General features: G+C 40.7%; 1 protein-coding gene across 4 annotated transcripts in view; it reads right to left on the reverse strand.

The window, feature by feature from the left end:
* COBL (cordon-bleu WH2 repeat protein) overlaps positions 1-22,457 on the reverse strand; it is a 160,089-nt gene that overhangs the window by 110,782 nt on the left and 26,850 nt on the right. For all 4 annotated transcript variants that reach the window (XM_075022695.1, XM_075022694.1, XM_075022697.1 and 1 more), the window contains one exon: positions 6,234-6,440. In XM_075022695.1, coding sequence (XP_074878796.1) covers positions 6,234-6,440 — 207 coding nt within the window. The remainder of the gene's footprint in view (positions 1-6,233; positions 6,441-22,457) is intronic.

The following is a 22,457-nucleotide window of genomic DNA, read 5'->3' on the forward strand; positions in this document are numbered from 1 at the left end:
GGCACTGTCCCCAAGTTGCAAACGCCTGTATTTCACAACCATGTTTAAATCATATGTAACACGCCACACACCAACAAAAACATTTACACCTACTTAAGTCCAAACTATAGGAGAACCCCACCTACACCGACGTTTACATGAATATTCATTAAGCTGTGCAGCAGTGAGCATTTAAAAAAGTGTTAGTCCGCTGATAAAGATCTCAGCTTGTCTGTTTACAGACATATTTCTTTTAAACTAAAATTTGCATGTGTTCTTTTCCCCTCAGCCTTATGACTATTGTTTCACAGAAAAGCAAATAACCTGGCAGAACCGCAATACATGGTATTCTATGTGCTAGACATTTCTATTTAATGTGGAACACCAATATATTTCTGTAGTGCGTAATATTGTGATAATTCATTCAAATTTGGACAGTTATCTTGCCTCATGTAAACTATTTCATTAAAAACACTTAACCCCCCCGCCAAACCCGCGGCTTGATTTTAAACGGGAGTTTTATTTCAAGTAACTCCATGTATGTGCCACTAACAGAAGAGAGCCACTAAACACAGCAAAAAAATGGTACTGAGCCACCTACTAATCTAGACCAACTTTTTGTAACCTTGGGCCAAATACGGCTGGAACAAGATGGAAGCAAAGAACTGACTCTTTGCATCTTCCAAGAGATGGCTCTTGGAAGGTGCAAAGAGTCAGTCCTTCCTTTGCTTCTGTCTTGTTCCACACGTATCTGCACTTGATTTTAACCTGCTTTTGAGACCTGGTGGAGAGCATATTCTACTTTGAAATTCAGGCAGGTCTGATCATAAAGGATTAAATCTAAAGCTGAAATGAAGAAGTTAAATGCCTCCTGCCTCTCCAACTACTCAGCTAAGAAACACATTACTTTCTTATTTTAATAAGATGTTGCTGAAATTTTGGGTGGGGAGACCAAACACTTTGACAGACACCAAACATTAATGACTGATAAGCAAATACTAGAGCACAGAAATAAAGCTGGAGGATGAAGCCAACTTAAGATTCAGACAAGATGGTTCAGACAACTATTCTTAGCAAAAGAAAGTACTTTGGCTCTGTCCTGATAACCTATTACTAGGCTGTTTGACATTTAACACCAATACTGGACAGTAAAGAATAACCACTTTGTCAGCAATATTTATCAGGCCGAAGTCCTGATCAAGTTTTAGGGTGTCAGACCACTTGTGTCCTGTTGTTCACCAGTAAAATGCAGCAAAGACGCCTATAGTTTAAGAGGCAGAAAACAACTGGGCTGTTTTGGGTGTGGCTCGGCTTAATCTCCTTATTTAAAATACAGTCTTGTACCTCTAGGAAATAAATGTGTTGGACAAAGTTGTACTTTATCAAATGACATTGACTTTCCTATTACCTTCTATTTTCATGCTACAAATGCCTATAAAAAAATCTCAAACTGAAAGAAAGAATTTTCTTTATTTAGGTCAATGCCAAAGACACATTAGGAATCTAAAGTGACAAATGACTGGAAAAGAAAAACAGTAGCGTAAAGGGAGTGACCTCACGTCTCTGATGCTTTCACTATCTCCATTTAAAAACAGGAAATAGCATTAGTCATTATTATTTTCTCATGCTCCAAAGCACAGCAGGCACTTCATGAAAGGATTGGAGGTATTCCTACACAACCAGAAATGTATACAATAGCAAGCTGCATCAAAAGTGGTACAGGAAGCGTGATAAACAGATACTCATAAATGCTTTCTGTTTCTTTCCTTATTTTGCTCATGTATATTTGGCTCTTATTCTCCATAATTGAGCAAGTCCAAAGAAGGAACACCAAGATGACACACAAGAAGGGTTTGCTGAGCCTTGAGAAGAGTGAAGAGAAATCTCGCTGCTGTCCGTAAGAACCACCCGGTAGGCTTACAGAGCCGGACACACCTCAGCGGTGAACAGCAAGGGGCAAGAGACAAGTGCCAACATGGGAAACTCCACGTAGGTACAAGGGAACATTTTTTCACCACAAGGGTGGTCAAGCCCTGGCACAGGGGTACAGAGAGGTTCGGAAACCTCCTCCCTGGAGGTACTCAAACATGCCTGGAGACAGCCCTGAGCAACCCGCTCTTGTGGGGTCTGCACTGCGCAGGGAGTTAGAGCAGGTCAGTTCCAGTGGCCCCTGCCAACTTAAATTACTCTGTAAATTAGTCCAGTAAGATTTTTATTTTTTTTTTAAAGCCTACATTAAACCACTGCTATTTTGACCTGACCCCTATTTAGTATTTAGTTAAGCTCATTTTTAACCCTTTTGCTGTATATGCCCTGTTTGTCGTCTTCTAGCAAGACCTCTTTCACATTTTACCAACCTGGGCTGATTTCACACCTTCAGTCTTTCTTGAGACACTGTTCTGTATGTTGAACTATAAGCCCACAATTAATACCACTTAAGAGTCTTTCATTGAGAATTATGCGAGAATATTCTTTCTGTGATGACGTTAGCTTTTTGCTCCATATAACAAACTGCACTGAGCTCTGTCCTCCAGTACTTGCAGAACGGGACTACAGCTTCAGCTAGTTTATTATTTGTTCTAGTATCCTGCTCTCTGTGCACCACATGTATGAGAGAATTTGTATAACATGCAAGATAACAGCAGGAGCAACAACTGTCCAGTCTACTCTTCTGCTTATCGGTCATCCACATGCTGACAACTCCAAACCAAACATCATTTAGCTTCAAACATACCCATTTTTCTGCAATGTATTTCAAATACTACTATAAATGTCTGTATCTGCGTTAATGAGGAAGTCCTTCTCAGTGGCACTCAGTGTGAATGGGGAGAGATGCGTGATTCCTTTATTTATAGGCTACCCATTGAAAGCGTTACCTGTGAGAATCACAAACAGAAAAAGTTTCTGGTAACTCTTGTGATCTTTTCCACTTATTTTCTTACTAAATGTCTAGCCATCACCTCTGTCAGATCTGCTAACAGTTTGCGTGGATCTGCTACAGATCTATATGCATAAAATGTATAAGTGGCCAACGCCCTGCCTATTCTTTCAGCACATCAGTTAGTGCTCATACAACAGTACAAACACACATTACTGGTGGGCGTATTTTATAATCCTTTTCAGGGGAGAAAAGGCTAACAGTTTGTCATGAATTCTTCTATATGTTTTACAGCAGAGTTGACAGGGACCAATCATTTCAAAAAAGAAAACTGTTTTTTAATACTATTCTATTGCTGCACACACTCCTTAGAGGACTCAACTTTGTCCTAAAATCTGCACTATGTATTTCCAAAATCTAGAATAAACTGTGTGTTACAAGATGGCAATAAACTCTTAAAGAGAGACTGTCAGCTTGAGTTAACTTTTATAAATACATCTACTTAAAAATTCCAGATTCCAATAAAGTATCTTTAAAGAGCACACTTCCTTTTTTTCTTGAACTATCCTTCAAGAAAATTCAATGAGAATTTTCAGCCCTCTTGCTGATATTTATAGGAACTTTCTATTATCGAGAACAAAGTAAAACTAACAATGTGCTGCTTTGCTTACATACAATGAACAAATTTAAAGAGATGATTTTGACTTTTAGCTTGGTTCATTTATAGTAACCTTAAGTGATACTAATTAGCTACAGTAGTTATATTTTCAAACGTCCTCTAGTGTACTTCAGTGCTCTGTGAACTGCTTTCCTGAAATTACAGAATCATTTTTCATTATGATGACGCCCAGGGCAAGGTTTTGCAAATTTTTCTGCAACAGAAAAGCTATCTCCCCAGGTTACCCAAAAGCAGATTTTGCAGAATGCAGTTATAATGATGGCAATGAAAATACTGAAGATTTATAGCAGTATAAACAACAGCAGAATTTGTCTGAAATGTCCTTCCATGATATCAGCATAGGTAAAAAGAGTGAACAGGAAAAATACAGAATTACCTGTGCTGGCTCCCATACTTGCTTCAAGCTAAATGAATCTTTATCATTAAATGTTTACCTCCGAATATCATTGTACTTCATAGCTGTCCAGTTTGCAATGCCAAAACAATGCAAAAAGATGAAAAAGCCTGGGCTTTCATCCAAACCTGGAGACTTAAGACAGTTCACCCCGTAAAAATTTCAGATGCTCTTGACATTTTTTTTTTTGTATTCTACATCCCTAAAAACGTAACCAGTGTTAATGTGCAGGAAGTTTCATCTTCCAGTGGTTAGAAAGAACAGCAGCACACGAGGTCTGTTCACAGACTGATACCACTATAATACAGAGCTCATTATAGGGTATCCTCTTCTTATTTCATAACTTGTTAGGATGATTTACTCCCCTCCTCAGTTTCCATAATCTTCCACTCCCCACAGCTGGCTATCAGTGCCTGACACTTGTCACCAACTCTCCACTCCAAGTGCTCAAGACAGCGCTGAGGGAGAACACCTCCTACTTCGGTTAGGCATTGGTGGTACTCAGATGAGCAGATTAGCACAGGCAGGAATTTAATTGCTGCCTAAATCAGGGGCCTAGACCTGTCATGCAGACAACGGAGAGAAGTGGGCACCTTCACAGAACAATGAAGACAACGTTTTCATTTAGAGTGCTTAACGTAGAGAATATAAATAACCCCACAGAAAGATCTAAGGTTTAATATTTGACATTTCTTTCAGGTTTTAGTCAACAAACTAAAGACTCTAAAGATCAAAATACTCAGTCCCAGTGTACGTGATAGCAATGGTAGTGATAATAAACACCTATACGAGAGACAGAATGTTTATTGTACAAGGATTTTCCATTTGTTCTCTGCTCCTGTAGCTTGTATGTTCTTCAAAAGGTCACATTAAAACACCACTCTTGTGCTCTTGGAGTGTGTGTTTTCACAGTTTGGTTTGTTTTTTTTTGAGGGAGAAGAAAATCTTTTCTAACCATATGGCAATTATGTATCTTGCTATATAAAATCCTGCATGGAGATTGGCCTCTTGTTAGCTCCCAGATGGCTTGCATTTGCCAATGATACCACCTTTCTTTGGGATCTAATGGCCAGCAAGTTTCATGTCCTGATCTACTTTCCCAGTCTGTTCTCTTCTTTCTGTCATTAAGTCCAAATCTCCCCATAAAAACTCGATCACTAAATGTGTAATTTGAGAGCTCTGATAAACACTGCTTTCCTTTAAAACCTTTGACATCACTCTGGCTTTGGGGCTGACCCACACGAGTTGCACTGGTCTCCTAAGAGTGGCTAAGTGAACACTAATTTCTACAAGATGAGTAGGGGGAAGAATGAAATATCAGACACTACATGCTGCTGTACACATCCTCCTCAGCCATCAAAATACACTAACAGACAAACAGTCAAAATAGACTAATATATCAGACCAAGACGAGTAGTTTTACAGGAATGCAGACTAACTGTTGCAAACCCCAAATGTAAAATAAGCACACACCCTGATTTATCAACAGGCATCTCTACATATCCACCTTATCCGGTATTATCACTTTCTACAGTTTCCTGACCACTGCTGGCCACACCACTGTTTGCTACAGTTTCATCACAGTATTGAATATATTATTAAAACTCTTCCAAATTCTTTCTTAAAAGTTGTTAAGTCTCCCTCTTTAAAAACAGTTCTCGCAGAGAGCGTGAGGAGAAGAAAGAGCTCCCATGGTGAAGCAAATTATCTCAAAACTGCCTTTCCAATACAATTTGCCCTTGATTGTAACCAGAGACAAGGAGAACCTCTTCCTGTGCAAAAAACCAATACACTTTTATATAGAGAAAAGGCTTCTTAAATACCAGCAGATGCTTTGCTGTCTACACAATCGCAATGTCTTTGTGAAGGCAGGATCTCTGAATGCGATGAATCATTCACCTTCTGAACTTGCTTCTCGGCATGACTCCAGACAGGCATACTGTCAGGATTGCTGTTTGCCAGTAGCACCTACTTCCACTGCACCAAACCCCCTCTGTGTTATGAGGTGGGATACAACCTAAGACTAGCCCAGTGGCACTACATGGAAGAGACGGACCCATACACGTGCTGAGGGTGATCTGTGAGGAAAACAGTGACACAATAGCTGTTAAATACCTTCCTGCCCCAGCAGAGAGGGGCCTTTATACATGGGTCTTGGGACTCTCTGGTACAACAGCTGCCTAAAACGCAGAGAGAAGCACGGCAGAGAAACCCCATCAACTCAGAAAGGGAGACATTAATATCAGCAAGTATGCCCCTGGGAACAGAGGGCTCCAAAAAGTGGGAGCTAATCAAAGCCTTACCTTCCTTGTACTGTGCTCTTCTGCTCCACCCCGCTGGGTAAAATGACTGTGAAGTCCACCGATCTGTTTATCATGTTCTCCTTCATGCTCACAAGGTTCTGATCAGAAATTACAGCTGTCTCTGCAGGTGACTTGTACTCACTGTGAAATCTACTTGCTGGAGAAGGTTGATTTGGTGGAGGAGGAGCGCGAGCTTTCATTCTTCTCCTTGAAAAATAAAGGCAAGTAGAAAATTAATAACTTCTCGCGACCAAAGTATAAACATGTTACTAACAAAATCTGTTCTCCCAGTCATAATCTCAGATTGCTTTAAAAAGTTCCTCTAATGCAAGCTGTTTTTCTTTATCATGAAATTTTTCAATAGAGTCGCATTTTATTTTTACCTCCTCTCTAAAAATACGCTACTTTTTTAATAATGCACTCACTCCTACTGTTTGCTTTCCATGCCCTGGGGGATGAATCAGTTCCATAATTAGGATATGAAATAATCATTATTCTGTCGAGTATGAAGCATGCTCCTACGAGGAGAGAAACAGAAATGCTGGGTCCAGTCCAGACCTGACTCAAGAAAGAGTTGTATTTACATAAATGAATGTTTCCTCCAAGTCAGAACGGCAGGAGTGGAGGCAGGGTGAGGTTTCATTCAGCTGTATTTGGGTTCCACAGTACTACTCTGCTTGAAATACTGTCTCTTCCTCTGCTCTGAGTAAGTAGTATTAAATTTGGCTCATCGTACTTCATAGGGAAGCACCATGAAAAGGTCAACCATGAATGATATCACTTCTTTCCATGCAACACTAAGAGACTATAGCTCTTTGAGAACACCCTGAAGAGAACTTATTCTTCAGTAGCAGGCTACGTGCCACATGTGACATACAGAAAAACTGCATCAACTTGCACCAAACAAGCAGTGTACTTTACAGATACAAAACCACCACAAACTCAAAGTTTACTTCACTGGCGAGCTGCCAGACAGATAAGCAACATATGTTCGCTGTTAAATGTCTGAATAGCTGGCCTCATACCAAGCACATGTCTAAAAGGATTAATTCTGATGATTAATATTCCAGTGACCTCTTCTGACTAGATTTATGTCTAGTTTAAGTCAGATTTTAGTGTAACAGATGGAAAAAGCAGTAAAATATTTACTGAGAAATTATTACCCAGGCTTACTGCCTGCATTTTTTAATCTGCTTCTTTTTAGGGTGCAGGAAGAGATTACGGTTCTGCACATCATTTTCACCCTGCGAACAACATAAACAGAAGTCCAGAAAAGAAGAGTACAGAAAAAGCACTCTAACCCTTAAAAGCCTGCAAAGCTTACTGGTTGAATCAGCCAAGGGCAAAACTGTGTTCAGGGGAAAAATAACAAAACTAAAAACAGAACAGGTTTAATACCAAACCAAACTCTTATTTAATTAGAGACAACCTGTATTCTCACAGATACAAAGACTAAACATACAGTTTGGATTACCAATGTAAGCTCCTGGCAGAGAAAAATGCAAGAGCTACATCACATCACCAAAAAAGAAGAGTTCAGAAACAATCCAAACCCTCTATACTTTTTAATCAGTATTTCCATTTGACCAACAATTTCTGTGACATGTCTCAACTTGCAAAAAATCACCACACTGCCCTGAAAATGCACATTTCAGTAAGACCTCAGCAGGACACTGTAAAATTAGCGGTAATGCAGGCAATTCCTTTCTTTTCCCGTGTGCATAACAAACAGCATTCTCTACAAATATGTAGGGAGAGCTACTGCCATATTTACTAGCAAACAGCAATTTCTCTTCCATGGGAAATTTTCCCTGAACATTCACTTTTTATCATATATATGCCCAATGAGTCATGCAGTCATCAGCCACTAACTTGCAGCTCCTCTGCTCCTCCCCATGGAGGTGATGGTAAAAAGTTCAAGGCTTTATTGTTTGTTAAACTACCTTGACTTTCTGTATGTCTGTGAACCAAACTCTGAATTTATTTACATGTCTATAAAAGAAAAAAAAAAAGAAATTGGGATTCGTTTTCTGCTCAGATCCCTTCACATTTGGCTACAGTTGTTATTTGTAAGCAGGTGGTGAGAGACATGGGAGTTTTGCATAAATCCAGATCATGCCAACATAGCCTTACAATCACACAGTGCAACATTTAAGGACTTCAGATCAATTTACAATGATGAAATTCTTCCCTCCATAACATTAACTGCATCAATAGAAGTAGCTACAGAGATTCACATCAATTTTTTTTCTTAAAATAAGCTTTTCTTTATTGTTTTTAAAGCTTGTCTTATAATGTGGGGGACGATTCCAATACAGTGCTCCTGACAAAGTACCAAAGCGGGTGGAAAGAAAAGAAGCAGGCAAGCGTCCCGAGACTGGCAGAAACAGGGGGGGTTAATTATGATTTACCTGGACTTGTAAATTCCAGATCTCACAGTGAACAGAGATAGAGGAAATAAAGCAATGGTAATAAAATAAACATGAAACTGTAACCAACTGAAACTGAAGAGACTTGAAACTTCAAGGGAGAAGCGAAGAATGACTGAGTTTTGAAGCTGATGAAGGAGCTAGAAGTAAATTGGGAGTATGCTACACACGTGTCTGTTCCCTAGCAATAACATAAAGCTGCATCTGGTTTTCTGAAGTAACAGACAAACAAGGTCAGACACCTTAATTCCAATTTATAGCTCTGAATGGGAGCGTGATTTTTATGTGGCCACTTTTTAAGTGGCTCTTTACAGCCAATTCTGCAGTTACAGACCTTGTACAACAGTGCCTGGGGTTAGGGCGGGTTGGGGGGCGTCAGGAAATCAGGCATCATACCATCAAAAGCATCGGCTATACCTTGACCAGGGATGTTCACCTTACCTCCATAAAATACATAACAAGGCATATTCTTTTGGGCATTAAGACAGTCAGGGCCTTTTAGACACTACAATCCTCCTTTCCTTTTGTGCAGAAAGGACAGTGCAGGTCTGTTTCCTTCAGAGACATCAGAGAAAGGAAAAGGGAAAAAAACATTCCCACTACAGTCTCTCTAACCTAGCAACAGTTCAGGTGACCTCATATGAACTTTTCCACAATAGCGACTACCTATTCTCTTGAAACGCTGTGACTGCTTTAAATGCCTGGTTTTCAACATTTTCCAAATGACAGATCTCAAACTATTTCAATGGAAGCAGATCCCTTTAAAGTTCACATTTGTAGAGCGATACGTGGCACAGATTTGCATTTCCTAGACAACCTTCTGAAACATCTCACTAGTAGAAAGTAGCCCCACGAACCGCAGACTGAAATCCAGAGCTCTAGCTCTACCGTGGATCTGCACGAGCAGCTGCTTTCTGACAGGCTCCAGCAACTGCAGTCGGAAGGTGCCGAGAAGCCTGTTAATACTATTGAATGCGAGTCAGAAAAAGAATTCGGCTTTCTCTGTCAGAGCTACGATGGCTGTAAAGGACAATACAAAAGCACACCATAATAAGAGCCTTTTTGTTCCCCCACTAAAATAACGCACAGAGAAAGCGTGTGATTTAAAGCCTGTTTTAAGCATGGGTACTTTCCACGCTATAAACACAACATACTACAGAGAAGTTGCATACCATTCTTCAGTGTGAGCTAAATTCAAACTAAATTTAGGTCACTAGCAATTTTTTCTCCACGAACATCTTTCACTGTGCTCAGTACTGAAATACTTGGAAAGCTCCCCTACCTGATATTAGTCTGCAAACATACAAGTGAGAACACTTCAAACCTATGATTCACTCATGGTTACACAAATGCTTCAATCCAGCCCTTGATAAGGAGACAGAGTAAAAACAAGCAGCTGATTTTAATACCCAAATGTACAGTACCTTTTACCAAGGCTTGAAATAGTTAATCTCATTTTACTGTAGGCTGAAGAAATGCATATAGCCATGAAATAATTAGGCAGAATACATAAATAACCTACCAGCACTGTTCTCAGTAACAGCATCAGGCTTCTCAAAATGGAAAACGAAAAACAACAAGCCAACTGACCAGCAAGACCAGTGTTTCTGTAGTACAGCACATAGAAGAAATGCAACAGAAACGAAGAAAAGTTTCACTAGATTAAGAGCGTCAAGACAAGGTAACACAAGCCCTTTGGACCTACACTTTATTAATATATAACTACCAAGCAATAGGATGCAACCTGGACTTTACAATCCCATGCTGAAAAAACATGATCTCTCATCCTCTCTACTTCAAACAGAAGTGGTCCTGGGACTTCCACCCTCATGGCAATGCTATGCAGAGATTGTCTTTCTTCAGATAAGGTCTCACACACACACGCAGAAAATAACCCCTGATCCTACACATTTCCACCATGCTCAAAAAAATCTGGAATCCTCTCTGCCCTGTAAGGCAAAGGCAACTTAACAAGCACAGGGCGGACTTCATCCCATGGATGTCCCCAGGAGTTTGGCAAGAGCTCCATAATACAGCAGTTTGTAGAATCTGGTCCTTTCTATGCCAAGTATCCCTCTAACCGTTCACTTTAAACAAAAAAAACCAACCAAACAAAACCACCACCACCAACAACAAACCCCAAACCAAACAAAACCAAAAACCCAAACAACCCTCAACATAGCAGAATTATGGGCAACATTCATTTTTGATATAGTGAACAGCTAGCACAGGACCTCCAATCCAGACAATTCAATTTGCAATCTTGTCAATGCACAAGGCTCGAACAGTCACACTGGCTTTCTTCACAACATTTCTGTACACCCCATCTCATAATTAGAAGGAAAAAAATCAACATGAGAGTGCTCAGCAATGAGTGCAGGACACAAACAGTGTCCCTTGGGTGGGAAACAGGAAACACTGCAGTAAATGTTCTCGAATGTCAGGTGATTGCACTCCTACAGTCCTTTGAGGGGAAATCTATGCACATTGCTGTTTGAGAAAAAAAAGCAGATGAGCACGCTCACTCACTCACTCTGGGAACTTGGACAGCAAAGCTAGAAACCCAGCCCCGAGGCACACCTTGTACTCCAATCCATCAAGACACAGAGAGCACGGTAGAAGTTGCTCCTGCCTAGTGATCTAGCCTGAGAAGCAGATATCCTTCAGAGAACGTTTCTTTTTTCACTCTTTGTTGCTCATGGCAAAGTAAAGAAAACCCAGATCACAGGCTGGGAAAAAGACACCCACTATATCAGAATTCGTAGTATGCCAAGTTCCCTCTTTGTAAGTAAAATCCTTTCAGCTTCTAGGTGCAGCACCTCAGAAAAATTATAACGCAACACAAATGTAAAAGAAATACAAACAGATTAGCACCAACATAAAGCCACCTCAAAAATTTTGAAAATGGAAAACAAAACTGAAACAAATCCCACAGAGATGGAGAAAGGAAACCAGGAGAGCATGATAACGTCTGTAACTACTAAAGAGGAAGGAGCTCATCCAGACAGCCCTATATTGTAAACCAGAGCTCCATTCCACTTTGCCATCTATAACACTTTAATTAACGAATTAAAGTGAGGTTTTGGTTTGCTCTTTATTGGGGGGGGAGGGAGGAGCGGGGGAGGGGGACTGGAAAATTAAAAAAAAAATGAAAAAAAAATCAAGAATATTCCCAATTTTACTTAGGCTATTACAGGCAAAATATACTGATTCGTTACAAGTATGTGCAACACAGATAACTTACGCCTTGATATGTCTCATACATAGTAAGTAAGTTACAGGACTAAAATATATTACTCTTATACTAACTTGTTTCCAGTATTATTCTACAACATTTTGTAACATTTATAATACTACAAAAATACTGCACTTTCTAAACAGCAGAAATCTTCAGCAGACACCAAGATCTAATGAACCGGATTACTCCCATAATGATATGGCTCAGTAAAAAATTAGGGTTCCCTACGTTACTTTATTTTTTGAAATAAGATTTAAAAACAAAACAAAACAAAAGAAAAACAACCCATGACAGTGTTTATTCTGAATGCCCTGGCTATTATGGTATATAATTATTTTACATGTTTCTCTTTTCAAACATTTATTTGAATTTCATACTACTTTTAAAGGATCATTCCATTTCTAAGGCAAGATCACACTGACAGACATGATGAAAATGATTCCCTTGAGGGTGTGATAAAGTCACCCAAAATAGACAAGAAAAAATAATTTGTTTTTGGCAAAGAAATGAAAGTTATTTAATTATATTTTTGATCTTCTATTTGATTCTACTGATGAGAAACCCTACAGCTTTATGTATTTTAAAAATAAAGTTCTAATGCCAGAAGGGGGGGGAAGACCAGAAGCAGACTGAATGAGAACATTTGTAGCAGAGGAAGCAGGGATGGAAGTACCTGACCATGCTTGCCCAAGGGTGAAATTAAAGAAAATATAAAAAAAGTCATGGTGAGATGATACAGTCTAATACAAGTAGTTCCTAATGTTGTATCTCTAATTGCAAACCTTTCACAAACTTAACCAATCAACCATTAAAAAGCATCATGCCGGAGTTTCCTGGTCTCAAACGTACAAGTGAATAAACTCATTGTTATAAAATTTGCTACCAGGGACATCTCCCCAGACGTGACCCGTTTCATGAGAGGCTGGGATGGTCCCAACGCAGGGCAGAGACCAGCGTGAAGCAGGGCACAGCTGCCCGCCCGGGGAACGCTGCCTTCCCTCTGGGCAGGACTCCCACTCCTGCACGGACGCTCCGTAGCCTGAACTATCGGGAGCTCATCCTCGGGCAGGAACGCCAAATGATTTGTCAGCCTGTGGCTGGTATCCTCAAATACACTTTTTTTGTACATCACCCACACTTTTGATTAAGAGTGCATTACCTTCCAATAAAAGCCTAATCCTCCTTCCAGTCACTGAGGCACTCCCTCAAGATCCAATACAAAGCAATTCACATACCAGTTTCATGATACAGTCATTTTTTAGGGCCAGAAGAAACCATAAGCACACTAACTTGATTTCCTGTAGTACAGGGGCCATGCAACTCACCCCGCTTTAGAGAGCCCTCACTTTCACATGAGTGAAAGCAAGGACGGAGCTGTATGTGGGGTGGGCTTTAATTGATCAAGGAATAACACTGCAGCCTACAAATGCTTTTATACCTATTAACCACAGTCACGCCACGGAGCCTAGCAAATCTACCTGTATCAGTTCCCAAAACAAAACAGAACACAAGCCCTAGAGAAAATCTTTTAAAAAGCAGCCAAATCCCAGGATTTGGGTAGATGCCCACTAGAGTTAATGAGAAGACTGCCTGAATAAGCACTGCAAGGTCTGGCCTGATAGCTGTATCACAGGACTTTTGAGATACACCCACACGTTCAGTGTGTGGCAAAGACCACACTACGAGCTGGTGCCATCATGTGCAACTCCATCTGGTTGCGCATCAGTAAAGAGGAATGAGATTGGAGAGCAGCTAACATAATGTAATTATTTGCCTCATCTGCTGCAACACATGCTAAAGAAAAACAGAAATCTTTCATCGTTAAAGGCAAGAAAGCATAGATGAGTTACTCATTTTGGAACATTAAATACCTGCGATCTAAGCTGTGGTACTACTGCATCTCTGAGTCAGAGATACACCAATAGTTTTAACTCTTTAGCTGGGGAGATGTAATCAAAACAAAACCCCACTAACAATTCATACTGGAGGTTGGGTAACAAGCCTCACATTCAAAAAAATTTGGTCTAGAAAAGCTGAAGTAGAAAACTAGCACACTAGGCAGGGATGGTGAAACCTTGCTCTTTTCACAATGACATCTGCTAGAGAAGACTCAGATGAACCAAAGCACAAATAAAGGCAATAGACATTTAGGCTTTAGGACACAAATATGTTTAGCCACCAGCATCTGAGCTAAAACCACCTGCCAGTTTCACACTGACCGAAATAAAAAGACTGCCAAGCAGTGGCTGTTAAAGTGACTTGCAGGGGAACCAGCAATGCATTAGTGCAAAGCATTCAGTGACCACCCCACTTATCAAGTACTGAGCTATTAGTCTCATTCCACTCCAAGAATAAATAAATAAATAAATAAATAAAGGAAAACACTAAGGATAATATCATGTTGCTCATGCTCATCTGAAATGTTATGCAATTCCTTCACCTGTGACTAAATCAGGCTGCTTTGCATGGTATACTTAAATAGGAAAAAAGAATGACGCTATTGTTATCCTACTAATACTTAAGCACAATGGCACTGGTTAGCAAAAAACCCCAAACCTAACATCCCAAACGTACTTAGAGAGACATGCAGAATACTGCTGCTTATACTATAAAATGCCCAAGCCCTGCTGCCAGGGCACTCTGTTCTGTTTTCAGTGCTCTCAAATCTTCACTGAGCTATTTCAAGGATGCTCAGTTACCAGACCAGAGGCTACAACCATGCAGACAGCTACTGCACACTGAGTTCCCTGCAGACAGCAGATGCTGTGGCTGAACTGCAAAACCCACAAGGTTAAAATACCACTAACTAGCGAGACAACTAGTGAGATTTCTCAGCATTATTCACGAAGTTTTAGTCAGGTTCATGTTGGCTAACGGGATTCTTACTAACCATGCTCACCTGTGGAAAAAAACTGGTATGAAAACAAAGCCAAGAGTATTTCAAAGCAGGCTGGAATCACTGCTGGCGTTGTATCCTCTGCATGTTGTACACAAACACACATCCTTCAGATGCACTCACTCTACTACCTGTCAGCTGTGGTTTTGTGAGGACACTACAGCTCTTACCTGTGTGCCTAGCGCCACAACTCCATGCTTAGCTCTCTAGTAACACTCTTAGGTCTGGAAAGATAACTTATTAGTTGGAATAGGTTTTATTAATGCCCAATAATTACATTAGTCTTCATCATGTTTATTAATAGCAAAGCATGAAAGCACTAAGAAGATGATTTGTTTCTAGAGGGGTCAATGACTAAAGATACAATTACGCAAGCCAGAAATACTCACACTGTACCATAAGTCCCCTGAAGTTACAAGTACTGTTCAAATTTCAGTGTTGTTGTCCTTTCTTCATCTCTTACCAACAATCATTTTCAATATGGCTATTTAAATAAATATAAAAGTTGACTGCTTAGCAACAGTGATTTATAAACTCTCCTGTGGTGACTTGCACTGTCAATCAAGATGCAACTTTAAGGTGCATTTGAACTGTATTACTGAGCAAATGTATCCCAGACTGTGCTCTATTTTTGTGCCCACAGACTTTCTAACCTCACTACCATCTATTGAGAATCACTCTCTAGAGGCTTGAAGACTCTGTAGATTAGGGCCCTACTGCAGTAAAGTGCTTTCTTTATGGTCTATTTACAAGGGACACAGAAGATGGAACAGTTTTGAAAGAATCAGAGAAAAACAACATATATAGCCAGTGAAATTCTGATGTGATTTACTGTGCCAGCTAATTCCTAGTTTTGTAATATGCTTACAAGTTAGTGGGCACTTCAGTGGAAAACTGCTGACATTACTATAGAACAATATTCCTAACGATACCTGTTTCAACTAGAAACAGCCTTAAAACAGTGTCCATCTGACGTGCAGATGGTGAAGAATTATGTTTAGAATGATTACCCGCTTAAATAAGGACCCCTATAGCAAACATTAACACAAGTAACTATGAGCTGTCAGATAGATCATTTCTCATTTAAATGAGAATGCTCTAGGAAGATGCTACCGAAGTTAATTTCACTCGTTCACCCTTGTACAAACAGATCTCACAAAAACAGGCAGGCAATGGCAGCTGAGGGAAAACTTGCAGAATTAAACCTATGTTATTCCACCTACCTCCAGGACAAAGGTTGTAATTCATCTGTCTACGAATGGTAGCAAGATCAGTTACTTCAGAAAACCTACATGCCCTAATGTACCAAAGAAGAGGGCCCAGACAAAAAGTTAAAGGGTGTGGACCAGAGTAAAGAGGTATCTTGGCTCAGTTCCAGAGCACCCGTTAGATCCAAAAGGGCTTCCCAAAACATGAGAAATACATATTCCTAGGTGGAAAATAAATTAATCAATAGCAACTAACTCTGTCTTTACAGGCTGCAGGCCAGAACCTATCTGTGCTCCTTCTGAAACCTGGAGTTAATCTCTTAAGCTAGATGGTCCCAGGCAGGAGAGACACAAAGCACAGCAGGCAGGCCTTCTGAAACCATTTATTTTCCAGCAGCACTGAGCTTTCCTAAAAGGGGGAAGGCCTCTGTGCTTCCTCTCAAGTTTACTTGCCCTGGGAGAAGCACTTGTGATCTTGTCACGGCTGACCTCGCCACAGATTTCTTGGGGCGGGGAGGGGAAGGCTGCCTCCAAGCCCAATGCCCACTGCTCCTATGTGTTCGAAAGTCCAGAGAGAGCTGCTGACACCCTGGAAGATAAACAGGGAGACCCAATTTACTTACTTTGGATTGCCCCATCCAGAACACCAAAGACATGAATGTACCCTCTTTCTTCATCTACAGCTAGCCTGTAAATCCTCACTCTGTAGAAAACGACGTCACAGAAGAAGCCAGCACCAGAGCTACAGGGCTGACAAGCTTCTCTTTAGAGCTAGAAAAAAATCCCCTAAAAGATCTAACGATGCCTTTTCATGAGATACAGGTTACATTCACTTGCAGAGAAATAGAACCAGAGATGCCAGGACATTCCTTATTCTCTCAATCATCTTCTTAATTAGCATCTATAATTCAGTCTTAATTCATACTCTATCACACAGCGAGAAATGAGGTACATCAGTATATTAAAAAAGGTTAATGAAGCAAATATGCAGTGCCAATGAGATAAAGAAATATCCAACTTCAACACAACAGTCTTAACTGCTGTCATAAATACGACCCCCTATTTACGGGATGCCACAGGTGCTTTTATCAGGAAATCCCACTGCTTCAGATGATCTTCTATGTATTTTCCTGGTGCTGATTTGCTTAATAAAATTTCTTATGAGAACCACATATATTGTGCTTTCACTTTTAAGATATTCTGTTCTTTCTAAAAGACACAGGAATTAAGTACTACTTAGTTTAAACTGAAATTTGAGTATTTTGATTTATTAAAAGCAAATCATAAACTTAACTGTAAACTAATAAACCCTACTCCAGCTCTACACTGGAGTTGAGACCTACATTAATATAAAACCAGAAAGTCTGATGAAAAAGAAAACTGAAAATGTTAAGACAGAAAAATACTTTCAACACCAAACAGCTGATTAGTAGGACTCTGACACTTGATCTTGATTATCAAGTAGGAACAGCAATGTTTTAATGATTTTTAAATGTCAGCAAAAACCAGTTGTTTAGCTAGTTTCCATTTAAAATTGTTTAATGTACCCTGTAGGCACACGTGGTACTTAACAGATTTTAAATCTTGCAAAACAAAAAAGGATGTGGTATCAACTGAGCGCTTAACAGCCTCATGCAGTGCAAACTAGAGCATGCTATGAAGAAAATCTTGATAAATCAAGGCATGTCAACACACCCAGGCAGTATCAAAGGAGAGAGGAAGCCGCCTAATACCCTCCTTCTTTATCACACACATTCAAAGTCAGGGATGATTATTCTGGGCATTTTACTCATGTGTGGCACTGGCTCCGGACACAGGAGACAGATAAGAGTCTGGGCCATTACGGACTTTATAGAGTAAAACCAAGACCTTGCATCACCCCTGTCAGCAGACTGGAAGCCAGGGGAATGGTGTTACATGTTATAAATGAGAAAACATTACTAAAAGAGCGAAGGTATCTACCACTTAGGAGCTCTAAATGCTACTCGGAGATAAGCCAGTGCAAACATGCTTGAGGCTGCTCTGGAAGTACTGATGGGGCATCACGGCAGTGACAGCACGGTTGTGTAGACATGCCTGAGCTAGCTGCAAACTCAGCAGAGCCTACAAAACCCACACAAGAAGCAGGGCATATTAGACTACCCTATAACATGAACTGCCATAGTTACACTAGAAATGGCAAAAGGCGCACATACCGCAAATGCAAGCACCAAAACACATGATCGTTTAGAGCTGATAGGATAATCTAGTCTTAACCAAGAGGAAAGATTTCTGTCTCCTGGTCAAAAGCAAAGAAACAGCAACATTAATGGTGTCTGATTTCCTTCAGCTTCCTTGTCTTGTCAGGACGGATTTTGATATCAAAAAAAGCCTCACTGAAGGTTTTCTCTATTCTGGAGCACTTAATCACTGTCTTCAACTCTGGACCTTATCCTGGAGTTACCCTCTCAGTGGAGTGGTTATGAGACCTCTCCTCTCTACCAGCCTCCAACTTTCCAAAGACTTTTAAAAAGCTATTATATTAGGCTTATCTACACCTCTGTCAATTAAACTGAAATCAAACCAATGGCTGAAAAAGCAAACAGGCAAAGAACACCATCAAATAAACTTCATCTTATATGAAAATCACATTAAATTCTGGCATTGCATGGCTACGCAAACTGTTGGCAGACTATGCTGAAACAAGGGTGTCTGTCCCATCTGAAAGCTGCCACCTGGGAACACTGAGAGAAAACAGAAGAGGGAAGGGATTAACTACAGCATTTCCTCCTCACAACAGATCAAAACAAAGAAATCTGGACTCAGTGAAGTCAATGGAGTTTTGCCACTGACCTTGCAGAAAGCCAAGTTTTCAGCCTGGCAGAACCTCAGCAGAGCTGTTTCATCTCTGCGTTGACAGCTCTGCTTGCTGCCTCACCCAGCTTGAACACAACTTTCAAGCACCAGGACAAAGCCGAGCACCAGCAGCATCACACCTAGAGAAGCTCTGGGATGCTGACAGCAACAGCACGGTACTGCCCTGGGCATCCAACCAGCTGCCTTTTAGACCTGCAAAGGCACAGTTCTCTTATGTTCTTACTACATCTTATCGATAACTGAAAGTATCGAATATAACTAATGTATTAAAAAAAAAAAAGAAAAAACCTGAGATTAAAAATATCAATTAAGAAAGCAAGCAAGCCTATCTTCATGCATTACCACCCTGACTTTGTATCATTTCCGATTCTAAAATCAGCCAGAGGGGTCAAGGAAACCTGAGGACGCAAGATGAAGTCAGAGCTGCCACACCACAACATCTTTGGTCACCTCCTCTGAAATAGAGGTCAGTGGCATAGTGATAATTGGTGAAATTACCAGCATACAGAGAGCACTCCCTGAGCCAGGGCCTAACAGTTGCTCACTTGACACACGCTGGCACCGTTCTTCCCAAAGAGGGATGAGGACACTCAACTGCTAGCAAATCTAGCATCCTCTGATGTTCATCGAACTTTCCCAGCCAGGAAAATCCGGGATGCGACTTACAGAGCAAGGTTCCTCCGAACACTCCTCTTTTGCTGAGCCCAACACATACTGCACCCAGGCAAAGCAGCAAGGCAGGAGAAACACAGAGTGAAATTTAGCAAAACAAAAGCGAAAGGGACTTGCTTTCCTAGCTGAGTCACAGTTTTCCACACTGAATAGACAAGCACAGATGGTGAAAAGGGAGCTGAAAGATTTAAAGACAGCATTTCAAGTTTCTGAAAGTCAGAGCTGGCCCCTCAACAAATAATATAAAGTTCCAGTATTTCTGACAGATCCTCCAGAAAATTTGCTGCCTTTTATTTTGGAACTAAACCAAAAAAGCATGCATACTTTTCCCACTTCCTGAAGCGAAAGTAGTAAGCTCCAGTGTAAGATCTTGTTTATAACGCTGTTTGAGTGCTGTGCTTGAAATATCGGCCATAGCAAAGGCACGCATACAAGCTTTTTCCCCCTCTCACACCTCCTTTTATAGAACAAATTGCAGCCAAAAAAAAAAAAAGTATTACTGGTTTATGTAAATAAAACACACTTTTTTCCACAAATTTCTACCTTCAAAAGGTAGACTATTCAAGAGGTCAGGTTAGTTAAAAGCCATGTCATTATGAGAGCTCTATTTCAAGATTTTGACAGTCCTGTTTATCTTACTGCAACAGACCATGTGAAATCTTACATTCACTGGGCTATCACAGGCTCGTGACATATCCCAAAACAGTACTGCTGCGTGGCTCATACATTGACAGAACTAAACAAAAGCATTGGTAGCTTTCATTACTCAAACCTAAATTTTGGTTTTTTGCTTCTTTACAGCACCAAAAAAAGGCCCCTCCTCCTCTGCGGGCTACCTGGTTAACTCGGGTGTGCTGGAGCACACCTGCCTCATCCCATGCACATCTGCCCACAACGAGTCAGTAACTCAGTCCTGGAGCAGGAAGGAAAGCAGCAACCAGCCTTCGCCCCATGGACCAAATGAACGCTGAACCCAAGGAAAAAGCAGAGAGTAACCAAAACCAGAGCTGGGCGGAGGAGTTGGGAGGAATTTTTACTAACACAGGCACCAGGACCACCAGGCTTCTTCCCACAGGCCGCCACTGAACCTTGTGTCCTTTGTCTAATCCTAGCCCTGAAGAAACGACAGTGATGCTGTCCGAGTTACTCCCGCAAGCTCACCCAGCCCCTGCCCTTCAAGATAAACGCCACTGAATCAGCACGGACTACACACACCAGCGTGGGAAGGGTGCAGTGTTTTGCTGCACTCTCAAGGAAACAAAAGCATCCCACACCAGTGGCTGCTGCACACTGTAACTGAGAAGAGCACAGGCATCCTTCTCACCTTCACAGGACATACAGGATGTAAATGCTGCTTTCCCCTTACCCAAATGATACCATGCATACCTATTTGATGTAGTAAGAATGTTACCAGGCTGTATGCCATTGCCTCTGCTTCTGAGTCAGGGGTAACGTATGACAAGTAGGATTAAATACTATATAATTTGCATTCATTATTTAGATTCAGCTACTTCTGTGCAGCATTGCTTTATTTTCCATGCAACTTCTGATACAATACTCCTCTATAGTATTTTGAATAAAGAAATTACGAGAGACATCTACTGACACAGGCGCAAGCAAAGCAGGCTGATCGCTTGTTGTTGCTCTATGGAAGGACGTCACCGAATGTTGCTGGCAGAGCAAGGATGCTTCCAACCCAGCCTGCAGCCACCCCAGGCCTCCTCGCAGGCTAAGTTCAGCATCAGAGAACGGGGTCACGCAGCGAGGGATGGATGTGTTCAGGAAACTGCTAGACCAAACTTTTTTCTCCTCCCACCCTGATTGACTAGGCTATTAAATGCCAAAAATATTACCATGCAATAACGGAGGACATAAGAGATCTGTAACCATCTGTGTGTCATCACTGCCCATGTTCAGAGCTAGGGAAAGAGACATTGCAGGCATTTACGCACCAGGGAGTCATTTGTTGGCTATACTGTCAATATCAAATCCTCACAAGAGGATGCGCTGGTTTTGACAGAGCAGTTGGTCTGCTAGGTCCATAAGCATGGTAACAGAGCACGCTGAAGCTTTTGCCTGGCCTGTGAGTGTCAAAACCTGTGTTGCTTCCTATCAAACATCATGCGTTCTTTGTGCTTTGTATGAGGCAGCAAATGAATGCCTGGAAGCAGAAGCCTCCTAACATAAGCCTGACATAAGCAGCAACACAAAAAGTCTACCCCAAGTAAATCAAACACATACATGCATGCATGCGCACACATAGAGATGTACCAAAATGCTATCTGCAACCAGTCCTGTTTCCCTGTCAATATCAAAGACTTATTACTGCATCAGTCTTATTCCAATTATCCTGACCACGCTACTGTTAAAAGCAAGCTATGCTTTATCACAGATGTCCCTGACCACAGGATTAGGTCCAGAGAGATGGGGTAGGAAGAGAAAAGCGAGAACTTCATTTCACCACAGCTTCTTCTCTCAAAGTAAATAATGAATCAAAAGTTTAATCTTTCACTGAATACGTGGCATGTCGATAGTCTTGGCAAATGACAACTAAATTAAACATATATGAATAGTGTCACGTAACAAGCCTAACTGCTTATTTTTAAACTTGGAAGAGTCTGAACAATTGAAAAAATCTGGGTTGGGCTTACAAAGTAATTCCACACACCCTTTTCATGTACTCAATCTACACAGCTGGTAGTAGTAGATGGCACTGAAAAGAGAGAAGAAATCTGAAACAGAAAGACAAAAAAGGAAAAACTTCCTATACTCATTATATTAATGAGAAAATAGTATGTAGCAGAATATTGTTTTTTAATTTCTGCTGCAGAGAAGGATGGGACAGGCTTAGGATGAGAAAAAACCTCTGTGTATGATATTAGTATTAAAGAAGCAGTGCTATCATGAAAAAACACTTCATAAAAA

The sequence above is a fragment of the Buteo buteo genome, chromosome 3, assembly GCF_964188355.1.
Source record: "Buteo buteo chromosome 3, bButBut1.hap1.1, whole genome shotgun sequence".
NCBI classification, from domain to species: Eukaryota; Metazoa; Chordata; class Aves; order Accipitriformes; family Accipitridae; genus Buteo; species Buteo buteo.